General features: G+C 37.7%; 1 protein-coding gene across 2 annotated transcripts in view; it reads left to right on the top strand.

Moving 5' to 3' along the window:
• Positions 1-21,497, top strand: part of LOC140232533 (homocysteine-responsive endoplasmic reticulum-resident ubiquitin-like domain member 2 protein) — a 113,386-nt gene extending 91,889 nt beyond the window's left edge. For both annotated transcript variants that reach the window (XM_072312631.1, XM_072312629.1), the window contains exon 8: positions 18,522-21,497. In XM_072312631.1, the coding sequence (XP_072168732.1) occupies positions 18,522-18,695 (174 nt within the window). In that variant the 3' untranslated portion in view covers positions 18,696-21,497. The remainder of the gene's footprint in view (positions 1-18,521) is intronic.
• The last annotated feature ends 1,095 nt before the right edge of the window (positions 21,498-22,592 follow it).

Consider the following 22,592-nt stretch of genomic DNA (forward strand, 5'->3'; position numbering starts at 1 on the left):
TAAGACGCAAGTACGGAACTTGCTGACATCCTTGTCTGCCTGCAGAAAATTTTCCTGCGTTCTGGAAAATCCCTACTCGCAACAAGCCAACGTAGCTTACCCGGAAAGGTGTTACAGGGTCTTAATTGATGTATTTTTCCTCCTATTTTTCAATGTATCAAAGCAATATCATGTGAACTTGTCAACGAACCTAAACAAAAAATAGGCTCGGCCCACGGCCTATCTAGACTACATTGTACAGTGTACGTATGGGATAGTTTGCTCTACAATAAACTGAACCACTTGCCACATCAACAGTGAACACATTTTTCTTCAAAGAAACATTGGGATTCCAATAGCAATAAATAATGGAAAAATGTAGAACTGGCTAATTACATTTTGTTACCTAAAAAAAAGTCTTTTTGAAGCTAAATGATACATATTTTGAATGTGACAGGTTGGCAGCGTTGCCAATATCTGATGACCCCCAGCATATCACCTAACTCATTTTAAAGGTAAAACATAGTTCCGGCACGCCTGTACAACTGTTAAATTTTGCTCCAAAATGTACCTGTATGCCTAAGAAATGTGTGGAATAATGACGTAATAGTGAGATATTCGTTGGGTAATGACAAAAATGTTCATGTCTCAGAACTTACCCGATCGGGGTCAGGCTAACTCGGACTTGGGGTCAGCTCGGTCTCGCTTTGATGGCGGGGCTGAGTTGATCTACTGGATTGTACAGTGTTGTAATATGGGAGCGCTTCGCATTCTGGCTCGTCGCAGTTATGGGCAGAGTTGATAAATGTGTGCTTCAAAGAAGCTTTTGGTGCGCATACAAAATGAATGTGTGCATACTTATAAAATAATGGCAATCACAAACTGCTACTTTGCTTCGTCTGAAATAGGGCCGAGTTTTCCCAGAGTCCGAGTTAGCCTGGATCCTTCTCGAATAAAAGTTGGTATACTGACTTTTATTTTTTTATTTCAAAATACTCCGAAACAACTCAAATCACGTCACCCATGTAGGTTTCTTGGTAGACTCTTTCAATGTATTGCAAGCAAATATGAAATGGTGCTAGACAAGTTCTCAAACCCTTATCAGAACTATGTTTTTTTCACTTTAAAGTGACAAGTTTCATATTTCGTTTTTAAAGTTATATGCAGAAAGAGCATTGCCATAGTGACTACTAATGGCCCTCAAAATCAGGATAAAGGAGACCTCCGGATGATTTTCAAATTTTTACATTTTAAGAACTACAAATTAGTTCAAATGTTTAAGCTTCTACCAACCTTTAATTGTAGTGGACAAGCTTTCATCCTACTCCTGAGGACTTTCTCAAGCCTTATGCAGTGAAGTGTTGTCTTGCTGCCGTTGCCTGTCTTTGTTGATCACTGGACCATAGATGGGTGAGAGGGTGTAGCCAGAGTCTCTATTGAGAGCTGGATTAATCCTTCTGATCCAAAGTGATTCCTTTACTTTTTGTCTCGCCCACGGGAGGTGAAGGCGAGACTAAGGGATCCAAATGGCGTCCATCCATCATCCGTCCGTCGTCCGTCCGTCGTCCGTCCGTCCTCCGTCCATCCTCCGTCCGTCCTCTGTCCGTCGTCCGTCACAAATGTTAAAGTTTACCTGCAAGACTCTCTTATGCATAACTTGGCAACTGTTACAGCAATGGCAGCCACACTTGGGTGATAGAAGCACTAGGGGTATCTTCATGTTATGGTGTTGTCGGAGGTCATGTGATGATGTCAAAGGTCATTTGAGGTCATATATTAAAGACTATGTGCAAGACTCTTTTCTATGTTAAAGTTTACCTGCAAGGTAACTCTTTTGACTCTTTTGACAAATAACTTCACATAAGTTGCTTGGATTACAACCTAACTTGGGTCATAGATGCACTGGGGGTACCTTCATGTTATGGTGCCATTGGAGGTCACAGGATAAGGTCAAAGGTCATTTGAGGTCATACGTTAAGTTTACTTGCAAGACTCTCTTATCACACGTAACTCGACACATATTGATACAATGGCAGTCAAACTTGGGTGATGGATGCACTGGGGGTACCTTCATGTTATGGTGCCGTAAGAGGTCACATGATAAGGTCAAAGGTCATTTGAGGTCATACGTTAAAGTTTACTTGCAAGACTCTTATCACATGTAACTCAGCACATGTTGCTACAATGGCAATCAAACTTGGGTGATGGTAGATGCCTCTTGGGAAGTTGAAGGTAACCACAAGGTCAAAGGTCACAGACAGGGGTCAATGAACTTTTAGGGCCCAATATTAAGTTTTTAGGGCACATTTCGTTTATGGCTCATAACTTTTGATCCCTATGTCCGTTTGTGACCAAACTTGGACGGTAGATGTCCCTTGGGGAGTTAAAGGTCACAGAAAGGGGTCAACAAATTTTTAGGGCCCAATGTTAAGTTTTTATGGCGTGTTTCGATTATGGCTCATTACTTTTGATCCCTTTGTCCGTTTGTGACCAAACTTGGATGGTAAATGTCCCTTGGTGTGTTGAAGGTCACCACAAGGTCAAAGGTCATAATCAGGTCAATTAACTTCTGGGAGTTATAAAAAAATATTAATTCCTTGTACGCGAATGGGCAAGACACAGTTTGGCACTTGCTTTGTCTTTTTAACCAGTTGCTTTCAAAGTCGATATGATTAGTTATACTGAGTACAGAATTTCATGATTTATGATGATTAGGATGAAGAATAAAAATGTTTTTAAAATTTATAACAAATTGCATTGAACAAGGGTGATGACATGTCATCCTCACCATAAGAATGCACGAGTTGGGGCTCAATGAAGCAGAACAAAAGAAGAAGGCATGCATAGATTCTACACAGGTGAACTTGCAGGCAAGTAGTATTGTGATGGAAATACTCTGCTACATTTCTGAAATATGTGAGCCTCCTATGTCATCATCATTGTTCAGTTTAATTTGTTTAAGGTTTTTCAAAGAATTGTTTTTCTGCTCAAGGAGCGCAATAATTCCACAAATTTACACATGGAGCTGTCGATTCATGTACTACATGATGTAAAATTATAAAAATCATCTGGAATGCCCCTTTAAAGATAGAACTTCTTCAATAGTTTGTAAGTGAATCAAAAGAAATATGGCACATATGGTGACGGTGATATAAAGTTATGCAAGGCACATTTTTTAGAGTAGTGGAAGTGTGTTGCCACAGTATCAGTGCATTGTAGCCCCAAATCAAGAAAAAGCTCAAATGGAATTCCTTCTCCAGTTCTCAAGTGAGTAAAATCAAATTTGATACACTTGTTCAACTTTAAACAAAGTTATGCAGGACAAATGAGAAAGAGTTTAGGGAAGTAAGTTGCTTTGGTAACAGTCCATTATAAATGTCCCACTGCAAAAATTAGAATTTTTACAGTAGTTCCTGAATTTGATAAATTCATCTTTTGAGTCATGAATTTAAAAAGAATATCAGTCCTTGATCTTTTAATCTGGGTTATATCATAAAAGTGAAGATATCTGATAACAAAGTGCCTGTTTACCTTCAACAAATGGAAGTTTCATTGACAGCACATCAAAGTCTTGCTATTTTTCTTCGCACAGGCATTTGTCTTGTTTTTAGGTTTTTGTTTTTGTGTTGTTTTGTTTTGTTTTGAGAGAGAGAGAAGTTGATCATAAGCCATATTCTTAAGTGAGAAGATGAAACCATTCAGATCCATGGGAGGGATGTTTACACCTAACTAATAGAGTTGTCTTGCCAAATACACCAATTCTACAAAGCTGTAAAGGCATTTTCAAATTACAGAGCTCCCCTTTATTTCCATTTAATTTAATTCAATTCAGTTCTATTCAATAGTTTATTTATTTCCATCATCAAAAAGAAAAGAAAAAGTTGACATAATCCAAAGTGATACAATTTTTTTTTTCATTTCTCTTACACTCGTCTGATGAAGGATTTTTTTGAATACAATATAAAGTGTATACACGAATGATGTAAAAAAGAAACAATGCACTTTGCCATGGCAACAAAAATAGTAAATAATCACAATGATGGAAAACAGTGTTCCACTAAAAAAGCCAAGCTTGTAAGACGTGGAACACTGGAACAAAACAACAACAGCACCAATTTATTATACCAATATAACATATTCATTTTAAATTCTTCTGTATACTATTGTACATTTACTCATTGATATGTGATGCTGATACTATGAACAATACTTACTAGGATTTTAGAATGCAAACGTATAAACTATGTAATGTATCACATTTGTGGCACAGACACTATGGGGTCAGGTATGCCAGGAAAATTGAACGGAAAAGAAGATATGCAATCGGCCTCTAAAAAAACATAACGGCGACAACAACAACAATAACACAAAACACAGAAATAACAGAACTTGAGGAAATGCACTCAGACAGATACTGGACAACAAAGAACGAGGAAGAAGGAGCAGGGAAGAATAGAGAAGGAAAAGGAGAGGGATGGAAAAGGTCTGTGGACACACTACAAAATCTCAAGGAAAAGTGAAACATGACGGGTTTTTTCATTAAACAAAATTAATTGGTATATTTAGAAAACAAATATTTTTTGAGTTTATACTTAAATGTAATTAATTTCAAAGATTCTTTTAGATCATTATCTAAACTATTCCAAAATCTGGGTCCGGTATAAACAAATGCATTTTGAGTGTGTACAGTTCTCACTAAGGGAAGATGAAATTCTTTACATTGTCTCGTGGGATAATTATGTACATGGCTGTTACAGTGAAAAAAAAAAAATAATTTTTGGGGTAGATGGTTGCAGTTGTAATTAAACATAAATTGACCAAGTTGAAACAAATACAACTCTCTTTATTTTCAGAATTTTGTGTTCAAGGAACAGCGTGTCAGTATGTGCTCGGATATGAAGGTTAAAAACAATTCTGAGCGCCATCTTTTGCAAAAGAAAAAGTTTATCTAGCAATGTCGAATATGTATTCCCCCAAGCAAGAATTCCGTAATTCAAGTACGGCAATACCAAACTTGAATAAAGCGTAATCAAAGCCGAAGAAGGAAGATAATATTTCAATCCATTCATTATGCCTATGTTACGTGGAATTACATTACAAATATTGTTTATGTGACACTTCCATGATGACTTATTATCAACACAAACACCTAAGAATTTAATAGACGAAACCTCTTTTAGGGGAGTAGTGTCAAATATAACATTACCTGGTAATCTATCAGAAGAATTACTGAAAATACTCTGTCTTCTCAATATTCAGTGACAATTTATTTGCATATATCCATTGTGAGGCATTCTTCAATTCATAATTCACTGTACGAATTAAAGTATTAGGGTCAAGGTGGGAATAAAAAAGATTGGAATCATCTGCAAATAATAAGAGAGTTTATCTGAAGATCTATAAAAATCATGAATGTAAACTATAAATAACAGTGGGCCTAACAAACTTCCTTGCGGAACACCACATTCTATTTTCTTCAAAGAAGAATCAAAACTGTTCACATGTACATATTGAAATCTGTCAGATAAATAACTCGTAAACCATTGCAAGGCTTTTCCGCGAATACCATAATGGGATAAGTTAGAGAGAAGTATGCCGTGATTAATCGTATCAAAAGCCTTGGAAAAGTCCAGGAAGATGCCTATTGTATGCGAAAATGTATCAAGTGCATGTGTAATCTTTTCCACAAAGGTAAGTAAAGCGTGGGTGGTGTTGTGATTTTCTCTGAATCCAAATTGAAAATTCGTAAATGTATTACTCATATTAAAACATTTTACAGTTCGGATATATACTATTCTTTCCAAAATTTTAGAAATTGAAGTTAATAACGATATTGGTCTGTAATTATTGACATCATTCTTCTCCACTTTCTTATATATAGGTATAACTTTGGCAGTCTTCATCTGATTTGGTACAAGCCCAGTAATAAGCGATAAATTAATGATATATGCTAAAGGATCTATTATTTGAAGAATTATATTTTTCAACAAATGATTATCGATTCCATCACAACCTGGGCTTTTCCCTTCTTTCAAATTATGAATAATATCAATAACTTCTTCATTATACGTAGGGTCCAAAAATATAGTTGTAGGATTAGGTATATCTAAAAAATCATAAAACATTTTATTAGATGAAGGGATACTTAGTGGTAAATTTTTCCCAATCGATGCAAAAAAATCATTAAAAATTTCGGCCATGCCAGCAGGTACATTGCTTGAGGTATTACCCTATCGTGCTTCTGAAATACTAGATGCATCATTAGATGTATTCATAACATCTTTTATTGTTTTCCAAGTATTCTTAATATCATTTTTATATTTCATTATCTGGTTAACATAAAATTTTCTCTTTGTAAACGTAAAAAAAAAGATTTAGGGATTAACCCTGTGTAGCCGGGGGGGGGGGGGGGGGGGGGGATTTTAAGACTTGAAAAAAAAACTGAAATTTTGCCACTTTTTTCTTTCGTGCCTTGTGACTCTATTCGCGAAAATCATGGGTATGCCTGCCGAGATATAACACATTTTCGTGACCAGTGTCACCAAAAATAGAAGTTTCCAATTACTTTTGTGTGTACATTGCTTTGGTTTTACAAGAAGTATAAGATAAATGTTTTTCCCTGTTTTTTCTTAAAAGACATCCCTTGTAGTTATCAACTATTCTAGATAAGAGAAACAATTAAAAACACAAATTTGAAAAATAAAAACTTCTTAAATACAAAATGAAGAAAGACATGAAAAGTGTAACCCGTTGAAGACAGGCTGATTTTGCTACAACACTCATTTCCCATAGACCTCTGCCTGAGTATACACGGGACTCAACGGGTTAAAAAAAAAATAGGCAAATTCATTTTGTTACCATGATTTAAGGACGTTCCTCAGTTAAAGTGAAGTCCATGTCATTTTCTTCAAACTTTCCATACTGCAACCTTGATCCATCCGAAGCCCAAATATGTAAATAAAACCATAGGTTCATGTGCTTGTTTTTCTTCTACGGGACTTTGAAAAATATGACAATCTGCCGTCCAGTACCAAAATGAAAGCGTCTCAGGATCAAGACCATGATTGGCAACAAAATCTGCAATGACAAACTTAAATCCCCATAATTCTTTCAAAATCCATGTTATTTTCTCCAAATTTGCAAGAATTGCAGAAAAAGGTACCAAAAATGAGGAAAAGGTTTTAAAGTTAGGGTTTACACTCGCATTCTTGAGCAAGCAGCGCTCTCATGCGGCAGAAAACACCGAAATCTCTCAAATCCTTGTCATCGACGTTTTTTGTTAGGGGTGAGCTAAAGGACAAGGTTCATAAAACTTACCCTGTACATTCAAAACCCATTTCATTTTCACGAAACTTGACCAAATTGTAGAAAAAGGCTCACTAATTTCAGAAAAACAATAAAAAGTGGGGGTTCATGTGCTCGTTTTGTGCTAGCAGCGCCCCCATGCAACATATATCATCGTAAGTCCCCGAAATCTGGTCAGGAACCTATGAAGGGATGTCCTAACAGGATGGGTTCATAAAACGTATGCTGTACATTCAAAATCCATGTCATTTTCACGAAACTTGACCAAATTGTAGAAGAAGGCTTACTAATTCCAGAAAAACAATAAAAAGTGGGGGTTCATGTGCTAGTTTTTGTGCTGGCAGCATCCCCATATGATTATCCTAGGACCCCAAAATCTGGTTATAAACCTATCGTGGGTGCCCTGATTAGGTGGTGTTCATGAATGTCATGCTGTACATTCAAAACCATGTCATTTTTACGAAACTTTATCAAATTGTAGAAGGGTTACTAAAGGGGGTATCTCACTGAGCAGCGAACGTTTGCGAATGTAGCGAATTTGGGAATTCGCCAGGGTTCGTAAACGGTTGCAAAAGGTTCGTTAACATTCGTAAGAAAGTTCGCAAACGGTTTTTATTGTCGCAAACAGTTTTTCTTGTCGCAAAGAAATTTTGAACATGTTCAAAATTTCTTTGCGAACCTTTGCGAATTTGTATTTTCGCTAACAGTTGCAAACATTCGCAAAACACGTAAGAATTCGCAAACGGTCGTAATACGGTGTCGCTAACGTTTTTATATGATTCGCCACTGCTAGCGAACAAGTAACCACATGGTTCCTATATAAAAGCTTCTGAAACAGACAAGGTTCCTCTCTAAGAAAATTCTTGAAGCTCTTGACATCTCCATCATGATTGTAATTGCTTCAAAAGCTTTTCATATTGACTAAAGTCTGTCCTAGGCAACAAGCACTCTCTGACTCTCTTTCTTTTCTTCTTCCTTTCTTGTTTTTCTTTATTTTATTTCTCTTATGCTGCACAACTCTCTAAAAAAGAAAGAGTGAAAATGTTCACTCTTGAAGGAGTGAATTACAGAAAAGAGTGAGTTTTGAGTGAAATTGGAGTGAATTTTGAGTGAAAATATCTATTTTCACTCATTTTGGAGTGACCTCAGGGATCACTCGAAAATCTTGGAGTGATCCCTGAAGTCACTCCAAAATGAGTGAAAATGAACATTTTCAGTCCAAAATCACTCTAATTTCACTTGAAACTCACTCTTTTTTGTTATTCACTTCTTCAAGAGTGAACATTTTCACTCTTTCTTTTTTAGAGAGAATAGCTGTAGCAGCAGCCTGACAAAGCAGCTCTTCAAGGATAGCAACACCTTGAGCCTCTTCTTGGCAGAAATTTATTTCCATATCCTGGAAATCCATCTTGAACGGTTGTCACAAGAGATCTGAATTCAGTGGAAGGTTTTATGGGTCTTACTATACACAATCGCCTGGTACTTTTCTAGGTCCAAGAACATTCGCAAAATTGTCGCAAAGGATTTGCAAACAGTTCCTAATATTTGCAAAACTGTCGCTAACATTTGCAAAATTGTCGCTAACATTTGCTAACATTAGCTAATAGTCGCCACCTGTGTTCGCAGACACTTTCGCAAACATTCGCTAAAGTGTTGCTAATTGTCGCTAAACATCGCTAAAAGTCGCTAACTGTCGCTAATGGCAGAAGCGAACTTTGATTTTTCGCAAACATTCGTCAGAAAAGTTGGCGAATCTCAAATTCGCTACGTTTGCAAACGTTCGCCGCTCAGTGAGATACCAGTTTTAATGCAGAACAATTGTAAAAATGGGGGGCTCATGTGCTCGTTTGAGTGCTGGCAGCATCCCATTATGATAGAAATCATCCTAGGACCCCAAAATCTGGTTATAAACCTATCGTGGATGCCCTGATTAGGTGGAGTTCATGAATGTCGTGCTGTACATTCAAAGCCCATGTCATTTTTACAAAATTTTATCAAATTGTAGAAGAAGGGTTACTTAATGCAGAACAATTGTAAAAATGGGGGGGTTCATGTGCTCGTTTTAGTGTTGGCAGAGCCTCCTTGCAACAGAAATCATCATAAGACCCCCAAATCTGGTCAGGAACCAATGCAGGGAAACCCTGCCAGGATGCATGACTCTCATGCGGTTCACTCAAAACCCTGTTCTCTTCTTTTTTTTCAAAAAAAAAAAAAAAGAAAAACGTGTCACAATTGCAGTGATATGTTGAAAAAATATTCAGAAAGGAAGGTCCAAGTGCGTTTTTGTTATTTCCCTTGCACAGCCGTAATGATACGTGGGCGCAAGCGTGGAAAACTCCACATTGACATGCTTGTTTGTTTGTTTGTTTTACCCACTTGATGTAACCATGTGCAGAAAGTGATAATGGAGTAAAAAGAATAAATATAAGGAAATGGGAGTTTTGGCATTAGTCTGACAGTCCTCCAAAGGAAAAACAAATCTTTATATAATAACGTTAATTGTAGATTGCATGTGTCGGTTGTTGCAGTGATTGGTAAAGTGCGTGTTGTAAACTAAGGAGATGTACCCTGAGTACATGTACCCCCCCCCCCCCCCCCCCGAAAAAAAAAATAACTCTTTGATTCTCCTTTTGTTACACCAGATTTGGTAATCAAAAAATTAATATCTGAATGGTGAAAGTGATAAATACTTGTTTGATAATACTTTCGTGACCTTGTATTTTGTAACCAACAATTTTTTTTTTTTTTTTTGTATAGGTAATGACAAGTTTAGATCTAATTTAGATTTTAACAGAGATATTCAGATTGTTTTAGTTGTTAGACCTAAAGATGAAATGTGTGTCATATGTTTGTTTTTTTGTTGTTGTTTTTTTAACACCTAGTCTAGTAGACTACTTGTAGTCCCCAACTAGGGCCTATAGGCCCTAGGTACCTTAGCACTCGACTTGACCATGTTGATGAACAGATAATGAACTGCATGTCACAAAACAGATCTATGGATTGAAAATTGAAACAGCTCAGTTCCACTTCCAAGCTTCCCGATTCCGTCGATCAGTGTTGTGCTACCATGACCATGTATATGCGGCTCGGACCGCTGAACTTTGCGTAGTACGTACAGATTGTAATGCTTACAGTCGGCACGTGAGCCGAGCGAGGCCGCCCAGCGCGACCGCAGTGGGGAACTGTCGGGTATCCGTACGTACCACACTCTAGCTCGATCTACTGGCAGCTGCTCAACTCAGCTAGCTCAGCTCATCACTCTTGCGTGCGCTTCTACGCTCTTTGTTACGTCACTGCCAACCTGGGCAGCTAGGCTGCGCACAAACTCAACTGAGGAACGTCTGTTGCGACACGGATTGTCGCCCCTACACGGATTGTCGCCTCCTGCTCGGGGCGACAATCCGTGACGGGCGTTGGCGGCACGGATTGTCGCCCCCTACACGGATTGTCGCCTGGCGACAATCCGTGTAGGGGGCTGGCGGCACGGATTGTCGCCCGCCCTCGAAGCACATTTTGCTGGGTAATATCGTTCTGGACATAATCATTGAAATACTCACACATAACTTACATGGCTACATCCATGCAAACATGCCATGTAAAAAGTCATGGTGAGGTTTCAAGGAAGTGTGTATGTGCGCGTGCACATGATAATTTAGTGTCCGTTTGTGCGTGCGTGTGTGTGTGTGTGTGTGATGGAAGAATGTGTTTATTATGTCAGTTTTTTGCGTATGTGTTTTTTAGCTGCGCGTGGGGAGGGATAACTAGTAAGCTGTTGCTGGCATAAATGTTGATATTGATTTTATCAGCAGCTTTGAATTTGATGAGTTTGTTTGGCAGATTTGTATATGAATTCGGAGTGGAGCTTGCGTGCGGGCGGATGCTGCTTTTCTGCATACGGTCCATTATGTCTTATTTATCATTATTGGGAAATCGTTTCATCAGGAAGGATGTGGTATCGGTTCGGGTGTGCGTCGGTATGTGGGAAGGGGGTTACATTTCGTTATTGCAAAAGTTTGTTATTCTGAAGGCTCATTCGTCCGAAGGCTCATTCGTCCGAAGGGTCATTATTCCGAAGGTTCGTTATTCCGAATTTCATTTTTGGATCAACGAACCACTAGGTATAGGGAATTGTGTGTTTCGGATAAATGAAGCCTCGGAAAAAACGAAACTTCGGAAAAACAAACCTTCGTGTGTGTGTGTGTGTGTGTGTGTGTGTGGCCGGGAAGGTGTGGGACAGCGATAAACGATATACAATGAGAACGAATTTAGTATTTCTCTATAGTCTTACCCACTTTACACTCCATGGATATTACATTTTTTATTGTATTTGGGTGTGGGAGGGGTGTCCGAATGTTCTAATGATTTTTTTTTTCTGGAAATGTAATAGGCTTCGCTTTATTATAACAATCTCCTTAACATAACCCAGAAAGTCATGAATATCACTGCACAATGACAGCATAACCACAGTTTGTCTATTCCATAACTGTAAGTAATATTTTCTTACTCTGTTTAACTTATCGATCTAGAGAGTATTCTATTTGTGGTATAATTATGTTATGTAGTCTTTACATTATGATGTTTATCCATATCTGAGCTGCACAAATAAAATTCAAACTTCAAGTTCAAAATTTCACATATCTTTCATTACTGTAAAGCAAATTAAAGAAATGCGAAAACTTTTCACAACTTGTACGTAAATTCAATTTCACTTTTCCCCAGTGTACAATGTAAGACAGTCCAATATGTGATGAATTTCTGTCATAATACATTGACTTGGCAGGGATCGTCATATTGTACATAATTATTCATAACAATCTGTAACTATCCGAAAATATCCGCAACTCTCTGTAAATAGTCGCAACTCTCCGCAGGTCTTCCGAACTATTCGGAAGTTTTAAATGCAAGTCGAAAGAACAAAATTGCGTGCCAATTCATGCCAAATCTCTCCGTATCGCCCCGCATATTTTTTCCCGTATATGTTTGGTAAAATGCTCTAATGACAGCAAGAGATCCCCGGGTGTCCGCAGAAAAAAAAAGAAAAAAAGAATGACTTATTTGGACGTAACGCCGGACGCAGAGCATTATGTGACTGGGGCCTTACGTAGACAGACGAACGCTCACACACAACACACATACGTAGGGCCTACGTAGCCCACGAACACCAAACCCCTCAGATACTCATGCAGGCACAAAACTGCGCCCACAAACACGCACCATCACATACCCTTTGATATACACATACGCCACTTTATTCCACATAGTGGAGCGGCATAGCCGAACAATTGTGCATTTTGTGATAAAAGCACCAAATTTCGTACACAGGTTGACAATCACGTTCAGATTAAATTTAGATATTGGGCCATCGTAAATAGCGCCCTCAACGTCCATGGCAGCCATTTTTCAAAATGGCTGCCATAAATGCCATGTTTTCGTAAAATTTGCTAATTTTAGGAGAGAAAAGTAAACAAGATTTTGGTTACAAATGGGAAATTACATTAAAAATAAATCTAGATATCGAGCCATCGGAAATAGCGCCCTCAACGCCCATGGCAGCCATTTTTCAAAATGGCCGCCATAAATGTCATTTTTTTCAAAACATTTGCTAACTTCAGAAGGGAACGCCAGTAAGATTTTGCAAACAAGTGGGAAATTACATTCAAAATGAATTTAAAGATTTTGCCATTGTTAACTGCACCCTCAACGTCCATGACAGCCATTTTTTTAAATGGCTGTCTAATGTGCCACTTCTTCGATGATTTTGCAAATTTCAGAAGGGAAAAGTTAATAAGATTTTGCCCATAAATTTCAATTACATTCAACATAAATCTAGATATTGGGCCATCGGAAATTGCGCCCTCAACGGCCATGGTAGCCATTTTTTTCAAAATGGCCGCCATAAATGCCATTTTTTTGTTAAAAAATGCAAATTTCAGAAGGAAAAGCAATTTTTTTCTCTTTTGTGCAAACAAGCGGGAAATTACATCCAAAATAAATCCAGATATTTGGCAATTGAAAATTGCGCCCTCAATGGCTATGGCAGCCTTTTTTTTTTTTTAATGGTCACCATAAGTGCCACTTTTTCATTTAAAAGAATGCTAATTTCAAAAGGAAAAATCAATGAAATTCTGGTTATAAATGGGAAATGACATTTAAAATAAATCTCGATATTGGGCCATCGGAAATTGCCCCCTCAACGGTCATGACAGCCATTTTTCAAAATGGCCGCCATAAATGCTATATTTTCGAAAAGATTTACTAAAATCAGAAGGAAAAGCCAACGAGATTTTGCAAACAGGTGGGAAATTACATTCAAAAGTAAACTTATTGGGCCATTGCAAATTGCCCCCTCAATGGTCATTCCAGCCATTTTTCAAAATGGCCACCATGAATGTCTTTTTTTCGTAAAGTGTTGCAGACGTCAATCAGAATTTCCACAAAGGTGGAAAATTACATTCAAACTGAATTTGATAATAGGCCATCCAAAAGTGCACCCTCAACAGCCATAGCAGCCATTAAGTTTCAAACAGCTGCCATGGATGCCCCCTCCCCCCCCCCCTACCATTTTTTCCCCAAAAATTTGCTGATGTCAGAAGGAAAAGTCAATAAGACTTTGCAAACAAGTTGAAAATTCTGCTCAAAAATAAATTTAAGTATAAGGTCTTCTTAGAAGGCGCCCTCAAGGGCCATGCTGACCGCCATGGATGTCTGCTTCTTTTTTATTTTCTTTTTTTTTTGGAAAGATTTGCTAATTTCAGAGAGAAAATCAATGAAATTTGTACATATGTTGAAAATCATATTCAAAAGAAAATTATATATGATGCCATTACAAATGGCACCATCAACGACCATGGCAGCCATTTTCCAAATGGCCACTATAAATGCTATTTATTTTTTGAAAATATGATTTCTTGTGGAAATTGACAAAAGACATTCAAATAAATTGAAGTTTGAATTTGAATTTGAATTTGAAATGATGATATTGAGCTACCATTTAAACATCGTCCCCAACGGCTATGGCAGCTCTTTGTCAAAATGGCTTCCACACACTCCTTTTTTTTATTTGCCTATTCCAGAAGGAGAAAGCGATAGAATACTGCTAAAGAGCAATTAAATCTAATGCAATCTGGTGTTCAAAGAAATTTAAATTAAAAAAAAAGGTTTCATTGATGGGTTAGTTCTAAATTCATGTTTTCAGTTTAGTTCTAATTGCAATATTTCGCGTGTGACAGCTAACAGTATGGATATCAAATGTATGTGTTTTTATGGAAGCATAGCAGAAAGTAAATTAACTTTTTTCGTAAAATGAAAGGCTATTAAGAATGTCTTAAGAATGTTTAGGAAGTTACATTTTAGAATAGATACACGTCATATAGTCCCATATATTCAATGATATGGTGTTACTGTCAAAGTTGATACATGGCGCCATTATCCCTGGACATTCATATTACTCTTTTTCGGAAATTTTTCATGTTTGCCACCTAAAATATGCATTCATCATTGGTGAGATATAATCGCTAAGCATTTACCTTGTTCATTCTAGTTGTTCCTCAAATGATTTCTTTAACACCAAATTTCAGATTACACAATGTCTCTGTGAGTATTCTACTGTCTTCTCCTTCTAAAGTTAAGCAAGTTTTCAACAAAAAAAAAGAAAAAGAAGAGTGTATTGTAGCCATTTTGACAAATAGCTGAAATAGCCATTGAGAACACAGCTTATGATGGCTCAATGTTTAAACTTCTTTGTATGTAATTGTCAACTTGCGCAAAAAATGTTTATTGTCTTCTTCCTGCATTAGGACATCTTCATAAAAGAAAAATGGCATCTATGACAGCCATTTTGGAAAATGGCTGCAATTACCGTTATTAGCATTTTTTTCTTCTTGAAAATTTGCGAAGGAACAATTTCTAGAGTTAGTGCAACCTGGATATATTGTTTGATTTTAAACATTATTTTCAATTTATGTACACATTTGTTGACTTTTCTTTCTGAAATTACCATTTTTTAAAACAAAATGATTATGACAATTGCAGCCATTTTGGAATATGGCGGCAATGGCCGTTGAGGGCAGTATTATAATAATGTAATACAAATATTTATTATAATAATCTAATACAAATATTTATTATAATAATCTAATACAAATATTTATTTCAAACGTGATTTTCAAATTATGTGCAAAATCTTATTGACTTTTCCTTTTGTGAAATCAGGAAATAAAAAATAATGGAATCTATGGTGGCCATTATGAAAAATGGCTGCAATGGCCATTGAGGGCGCTATTTACAATAATGGAATACATAGGCGCAAGATATATTTCAAACGAAATTTTTGAATTGAGTGCAAGATCTTATTGACTTTTCTTGTGGAATTAGTAAATTCAGAGAAAAAATTGCATTTATGGCGACCATTTTGAAAAAATGGCTGCCATGACCATTGGGGGCACAATTTGCGATGGCCCATATCTAAATTTATTTTAAATGTTATATTCCACTCGTTTGCAAAATCTTATTGATTTTCCCTTCTGAAATTTGTAAAATCTTACGGAAACTGGAATTTATGGCGGCCATTTTGAAAAAAAATGGCTGCCATGGCCGTTGAGGGCGCAATTTGCGATGGCCCAATATCTAGATTTATTTTGAATGTTATTTCCCACTCGTTTGCAAAATCTTATTGATTTTTCCCTTCTGAAATTTTTAAAATTTTACGAAAACTGGCATTTATGGCGGCCATTTTATATATCCCTGTCATCGCCGTTGAGGGCGCATTTTGCGATGGCCCAATATCTGAATTTATTTTGAATGCTATTTCCGACACATTTGCAAAATCTTATTGATTTTCCCTTCTGAAATTTGTAAATTTTTACGAAAAATGACATTTATGGCGGCCATTTTGAAAAAAAAATGGCTGCTATGGCAGTTGAGGGCGCTATTTACGATGGCTCAATATCTGCACTTATTTTGAATGTTATTTCCCACTCGTTTGCAAAATCTTACTGGTTTTCCCTTCTGAAATTTTTAATTCTTTTTGCGAAAAATGGCATTTATGGCGGCCATTTTGAAAATGGCTGCCATTTCCGTTGAGGGCGCAATTTGCTGTGGCCCAATGTTTAAATCTATTTTAAATGTTATTTCCCACTCGTTTGCAAATCGTTATTGATTTTTCCTCCTGAAATTTGTAAATTTTTACGAAAAATGGCATTTATGGCGGCCATTTAGAAAAATGGCTGCCATGGCCGCTGAGGGCGCTATTTACGATGGCCCAATATCTGAATTTATTTCAAATGTCATTGTCAACATGTGTGCGAAATTTGGTGCTTTTATCATAAAATGCACAATTCCTCTAATTTTTCAAGCTATGCCGCTCCACTAACATACACACGTAAGCATACAGGCACACGTATACACACAGACAAACAAACCACTACCACTATACAACCACCACACATGCACAGCTTCTACATATTGTATTACTATACTCCAAACACACACACATATACACACTCACAACAAATCATACACATCACATGTCATGCAGCTCACAATACACACACACACACACACACACACACACACACATACGCATAACTTATCAGTCATACCCATCCCACCAAAGCTTAACACCGGAGGAACCACCCCGAGCCCGGGCGACAATCCGTGACGGGGCGACAATCCGTGTCGCAACAAATTTTTTGCCAACACGGATTGTCGCCTTCGAGGTCAAAAACTGGGAACTGCACAAGCGTCACGGATTGTCGCCAGGCGACAATCCGTGTAGGGGGCGACAATCCGTGCTGCCAACGCCCGTCACGGATTGTCGCCCCGAGCAGGAGGCGACAATCCGTGTAGGGGCGACAATCCGTGTCGCAACAAACGTCCTTAAATGCAAATTTGTTAACCCATATCGGGCCATCTACGGGATATTCCGTAGTTCATCCAAACGCCGCAGGGGCCATATACAGAATATCCCGTAGTGAAAGAAATGACATATAAACGACGTCATTCCAAAGTTCTTTCACCTTCTAACCTTTGACAACATATCCCAGAATGCTTTGCTACACTGTCTGCAATGATTCAAGAAGGATTTGTCTGTCGAACCCCCAAAATATCGTAAAAATCATCGAAAAAAGTGTGTTTACATTGAATAATGCGAATAACAACGAAGCATCATTTGCTATCTACAGGTATGCGGAATGCTTGATTTTGGATTTTCTGTCGCAGTTTTTGAGGAGATTTGGACACTTGCCGGGCGATGATACGGTTGTGATAATAGTCCCACATGTACATCCACATGTATGTACAACAATTGTATAATTCAGTCGAAACTGAAAAGCTGTAGAAGTGTATCTATCGTGACGAGTTTCGCTTCAACAAACTATAGGATGCACACATTATACTATCGATTTCCCGTGCACTCGCAATGGTTTCATCGTCATACATACATACATACGTCAAACATAAATCTGCAATTACTGTATCAATGGTCATGATATTTATATGTCGAGAAAGCTGACACTCTGATCATTTCATTTCCGGTACTGGATGTGTAAAATAACAACACTTGCTATTTTTAATCCATGAATGAAAGCAAACAAACAAATTGATTTCGTAATTTTTGGATGACTGTACTTTACTTCTGATGAGTACTATGACTGCACTGTGAATCGAATGGCAGCATGTCATATATCATTTTAAAGGGAATTTTACCCTCTTTCAAATGACACATAATTTGTCTATGTTTTGTTCATTGCTTGCTAATGAAGAGCGATTGTTTGGAGAGTTGTCTGCCTGTCGGCGTGTGTGCGCAAACGGTGCTGGGCCACTGCGGTGTTTGTTTACACAAATGCGTTGGCCCGATATGGGTTAATTATACTACAGTAGCCCATTTTTTGTTTAAGAATTTAAAGAATTGATGCACAAATAAGCATAATTAGCATAACTTTGGGAAAATGATCATGTTTTGGGAAAAATTAATAAATCATTGGAGGTTATGGATGGGCAATGTGCGTGCTTATTTTCGCCACAATTGGGCAATTGACGACCAAGATCTTGGGGGGGGGGGGGCAAGTAGCAAGTACAATGCAATTTCAAAAGAATCCGGGCTATATTTGGTTAAGGCAATGGACAAACCAAGATAAATTTGTAACCATGCAGGTTGTATACTGACTCTGTAAATGGCAAAATTTATAGCAAGAAGAGTGGAAATCCATTCATCATTCATTCATTCATTCATTTTGCAGCCTGAAGAATCAGATGGCAGTACTAGTAACAGTGATGACACTGATGGAACAGAGGGCACAGAGCCAGATGATCCACCCAGGCCAGGATTACTAGCAACAACCTGGATCTTCATATCTACCTTCTTTACATCCATAGTGCCACAAGGACCACCTCAACAGATTCCAGCAAACTGATTCTGAACTTCACACTAGCCATATTTCATCTTCTTTATTTCCTCTCTATAAAGCATGTTTTCTTGACATGTTAAATAACATGTGAGTAATTGAATTCATTAAAATCTTTGAAGGACACATCAAGATACTGCAACAATTTGTCAACCAAGACAACAACGTACTGTTGACCACAAGATTCTTACTAAAGCCAGTGAAAATGGATGTCCAGGTTGCTTCATTAGTACTAACACTGATTGTGGCTGAAGCTCCACCCGCTGGTAACAAAAAATAAGTCTTGTTTGTGGGAACCTCTTGCTTTCTCTAAGAGAAAAGTAGATGATAATTTTTTAATACCTGCATTTATAAATTCAGAGTGAAACCCCAAAACTTGGTATTAATATTCTGTTTTGGAGGGGGAGGGATGTTCTACATGCATCCATTAACAAGCTTTCAGGAGTAGAAGCATCCGCTAATTATAGCCCATAACCATAAGTTATACCCTCTACTCTGATCACCTGAATAAGTTGGCAAGTAATACCATGTGCAGTGCTTATGTGTACTTCAGTGAAGCTTCAGCCCTCATAGACATTGTTAAATTTTACTGTTCATTCAAAGTTGATTTCTTCATATATCTTGAACTGCTAAGTACTTCAAAATATTCTCAGTAGGTGTTGTATGAGTTTTTCATATATTTAGTTAATCTTAACTTAATGCTTAAGTGAGCCATAGTCATCACTCTTTGTCTGACGTCTAGCTTGCGTTATCCATCATCCATTGTCCGTCGAGTGTAAACTTTTTACATTTTCATCTTCTTGAAAACCTCATGATTTTCACCAAACGTGGCAGGTGGCATCCCTAGGGGGATATGATCTCTCCTTGTTCCAATAGGCACTATACCTCACCTGGGGGCCCGAGGAAGTCTTTTTTTCTTCAACCAGAAGTGACAGAGCTTAGTTAATACAATGAGTTAGTACATTGATGACTGTAGTTTCAAGTTTGTTCATGACGGATCCAGGGGTGCCCCCCATGGGGCCCGGGGGGTTGGGTCCAAATTAGTGTATTAATTGTACTGTAGATATGCATCTTCGTCTTGAGAATGCATGATCAGTTTTCTAACTCGGCATGTATTAGTACTTGCGTGATAGAATATGTATGTGTACAAATGGGCACTATTCCCCATCTGGGGGCCCCAGGGAGCCTGGAACACATGCCCAAGTTGGGGGTGAAGACTGACAAAACCCCCAAATTAATAAATCAATGCAAATCTTCTCTTAAATTATTAAAGCTACATTAGTGCTAAATGTGATTTACATTAGTAACTGTAGTTCTAAGTTTGTTTGTGACAGATCAGGGGAATGAGCCAAGGGAAGCGAGGGGAGGGAGACCAAATTCAGACCAATCTTGACATTTACATTTCGTCTTGCAAATGCATAATCACCACCCCAAGTTTTCAAGATTCTCAGGTAAGAGTCTGCAAGAATGCATAGAAGATGAACTTGCGGTACTCAGGTGAGTGCGAGACGGGGCCTCTTGTTTGTAATCATGACCTTTGCACAGCACAGCAATACACTTTCTGTATGTAGTGAGCACACAATGTGTGCCACATGTTTGTGTGTATACTGTGTAAAAAATATGCCCTTGGTAGTGAATCCTGTGGCCTGCACTGACTTGCAGCAAACAAATCAAGTAAGATATAAAAATGAATGTTTTTGTCATATGTCATGCTCGTACACAGAATTTTGTTCTGTGCTTCAAAAATGAAGTTGCGCAATATAATTATGTGTTTTGAAATAACCACACTGGGGAGGATTTTGCAGTAATGACAATTCATATCAGTTTTTGTTATTCGGTAATTTGGTTCACCTATTTCCTGGAAAAAAAGTTATATAGAATACTTGGGTGACCAGCACCTCGTCATAGTTAATGTTTGTGCATATTTGAATCACATTTCGCCACTGAAATTCTTTGAAATCCAACTCACATACCGGTACAGGAAAAATGCTGAAAATTCCAATGGAATCACAAGTTTATTGATTGATATCGAAAATTTGCAACTATCGTCGTCAAACGCGAACGATGCAGAATAGTTGTGCGCTAAGGAAGGGGCCCGCAACTCGTCACCACGTAAAAGACATGCGTGGGTGACCGTGATGCTCCCATAGACATACACGTAAAAGATGCGTGCGAGTGACAGTGATGATACTTATATAACACATATTCCTATGAAAATTTCAGGTTTTCACGAAAACTGTTCAGTTTTCAACACAATTTGCTTGGTTGTGGTAGCCCTGCTAAGTTTCAAGCATACTGAACACAGTCCCGGGCATAAATTTTTGTTTAGTGCACTTCTAAGCGGGTCGACGGTATTCAGGCCCCTGACGAGCTGCGGGCACCTCACTATACTCTTCGCTAAATCAGGTATAGTGTCGAACAGAGCATTTCTCACTCTATTTAGTGTTGTACTGATTAAGTGGTATACTGATTAACTGGAGAGCACTCTCTTTATGTACATCACAGTTACCACACACTAATCATGCACCCATCTGTATTACATACACAACACAGTATGTCTCGTAATGCTTAAAGGGAAAATGACATATTGATGTACAAACACAGTGAAGGTTTTACCCTGTTGATGACCATCTGCAAAGGATACTGAGTAATCAGCAATCTATGCTGACGCTCTGCTTGCACAAGTGCAGGCTCACCATTCATGAATATACAATTTACTTTTGACTAGTCATGTTATGATATGGTAAGTCACATTAAAAAAAAATGCAATTGTTACCATATTCCATTTCTGTGATGGTGCAGTTATGTAGGTCCTGTTAAAAAATAATAATAATAATAATAATAATAATAAATGAATAACTGATAAACAGATTTTCATTTTTCTATTTGACCTTGGTTTGATTACAAGTTTTATGCAACAGGTCATAATCATGACAAGTCGGCAAGATTTTTCCTCTCTCCTACCCTCATCTTTTTTCTCTATAATCCATGTGTAGAGTGAATGTCTACAGCATGATTTTGTAAACAGTGGGCATGTAGCCCCAACATCATGTTGCTCGAATCGAAATTGCAACATCACTCAGCATCTCCGATTAAGCGCGCGTGGAGAGCTGAGACATGTCACAAATCTTTTCACACTCGACTGTAAATATTCTTAACAATCGCGCGCCCAAAGAAATACCCGGTAGGCCTACACAGCTAACAAGAAAAAACCCCAACACCAGAAAGTTATTTTAGCATCGTATGGAGCAGAATATTACTGCTATTCACTTCCGAACATAAAAGCGATCATCTGACATCTATTTTAGCATCTTCCGGAGCCGAATGTTATTGCTATTTCCTTTTGAAAGTATAAGGAAACACCCGACATTAATCAAACCATTGTATGGAGTTGAATATTAGTTTTTCATTTCCGAACGTCAAAGCAAATATTCGACATTTATTCCAGCGTCTTCCAGAGCCCAATGTTATCCTTGTTCATTTTCGAACGCAAAATCAAATATCTGACATTATTTTTAGCGACATACGGAGCTGAGTCTTATCGTTATTCATTTCCAAAGTATTAGCAAACATCCAACATTTATTTTAGGATCATACCGAGTCGAATATTACCGTTATTCATTTCCAAAATTAAAAGCAAACATCTGACATTTATTTTAGCATCTTACGTAGCCGATTGTTACCGCTATTCATTTTCAAAAGTAAAGGCAAACATCCGAATTTTTTGGTGGTGCTATCGGGCCACCAAAATCTTTCTTTCTGAAATTTTCATTTCAATTCCGATTTTCATTCAATTCATTCATATAAAAGTCGTTTCAATTCCAATTGACAAGCATGCAAACAATCAGTAGGCACTACAACAGATACTATGTTGAACAACGATAAACTTCGGATAAGTCGAAGAAA

The sequence above is a fragment of the Diadema setosum genome, chromosome 9 (genome assembly GCF_964275005.1).
Source record: "Diadema setosum chromosome 9, eeDiaSeto1, whole genome shotgun sequence".
NCBI classification, from domain to species: domain Eukaryota; kingdom Metazoa; phylum Echinodermata; class Echinoidea; order Diadematoida; family Diadematidae; genus Diadema; species Diadema setosum.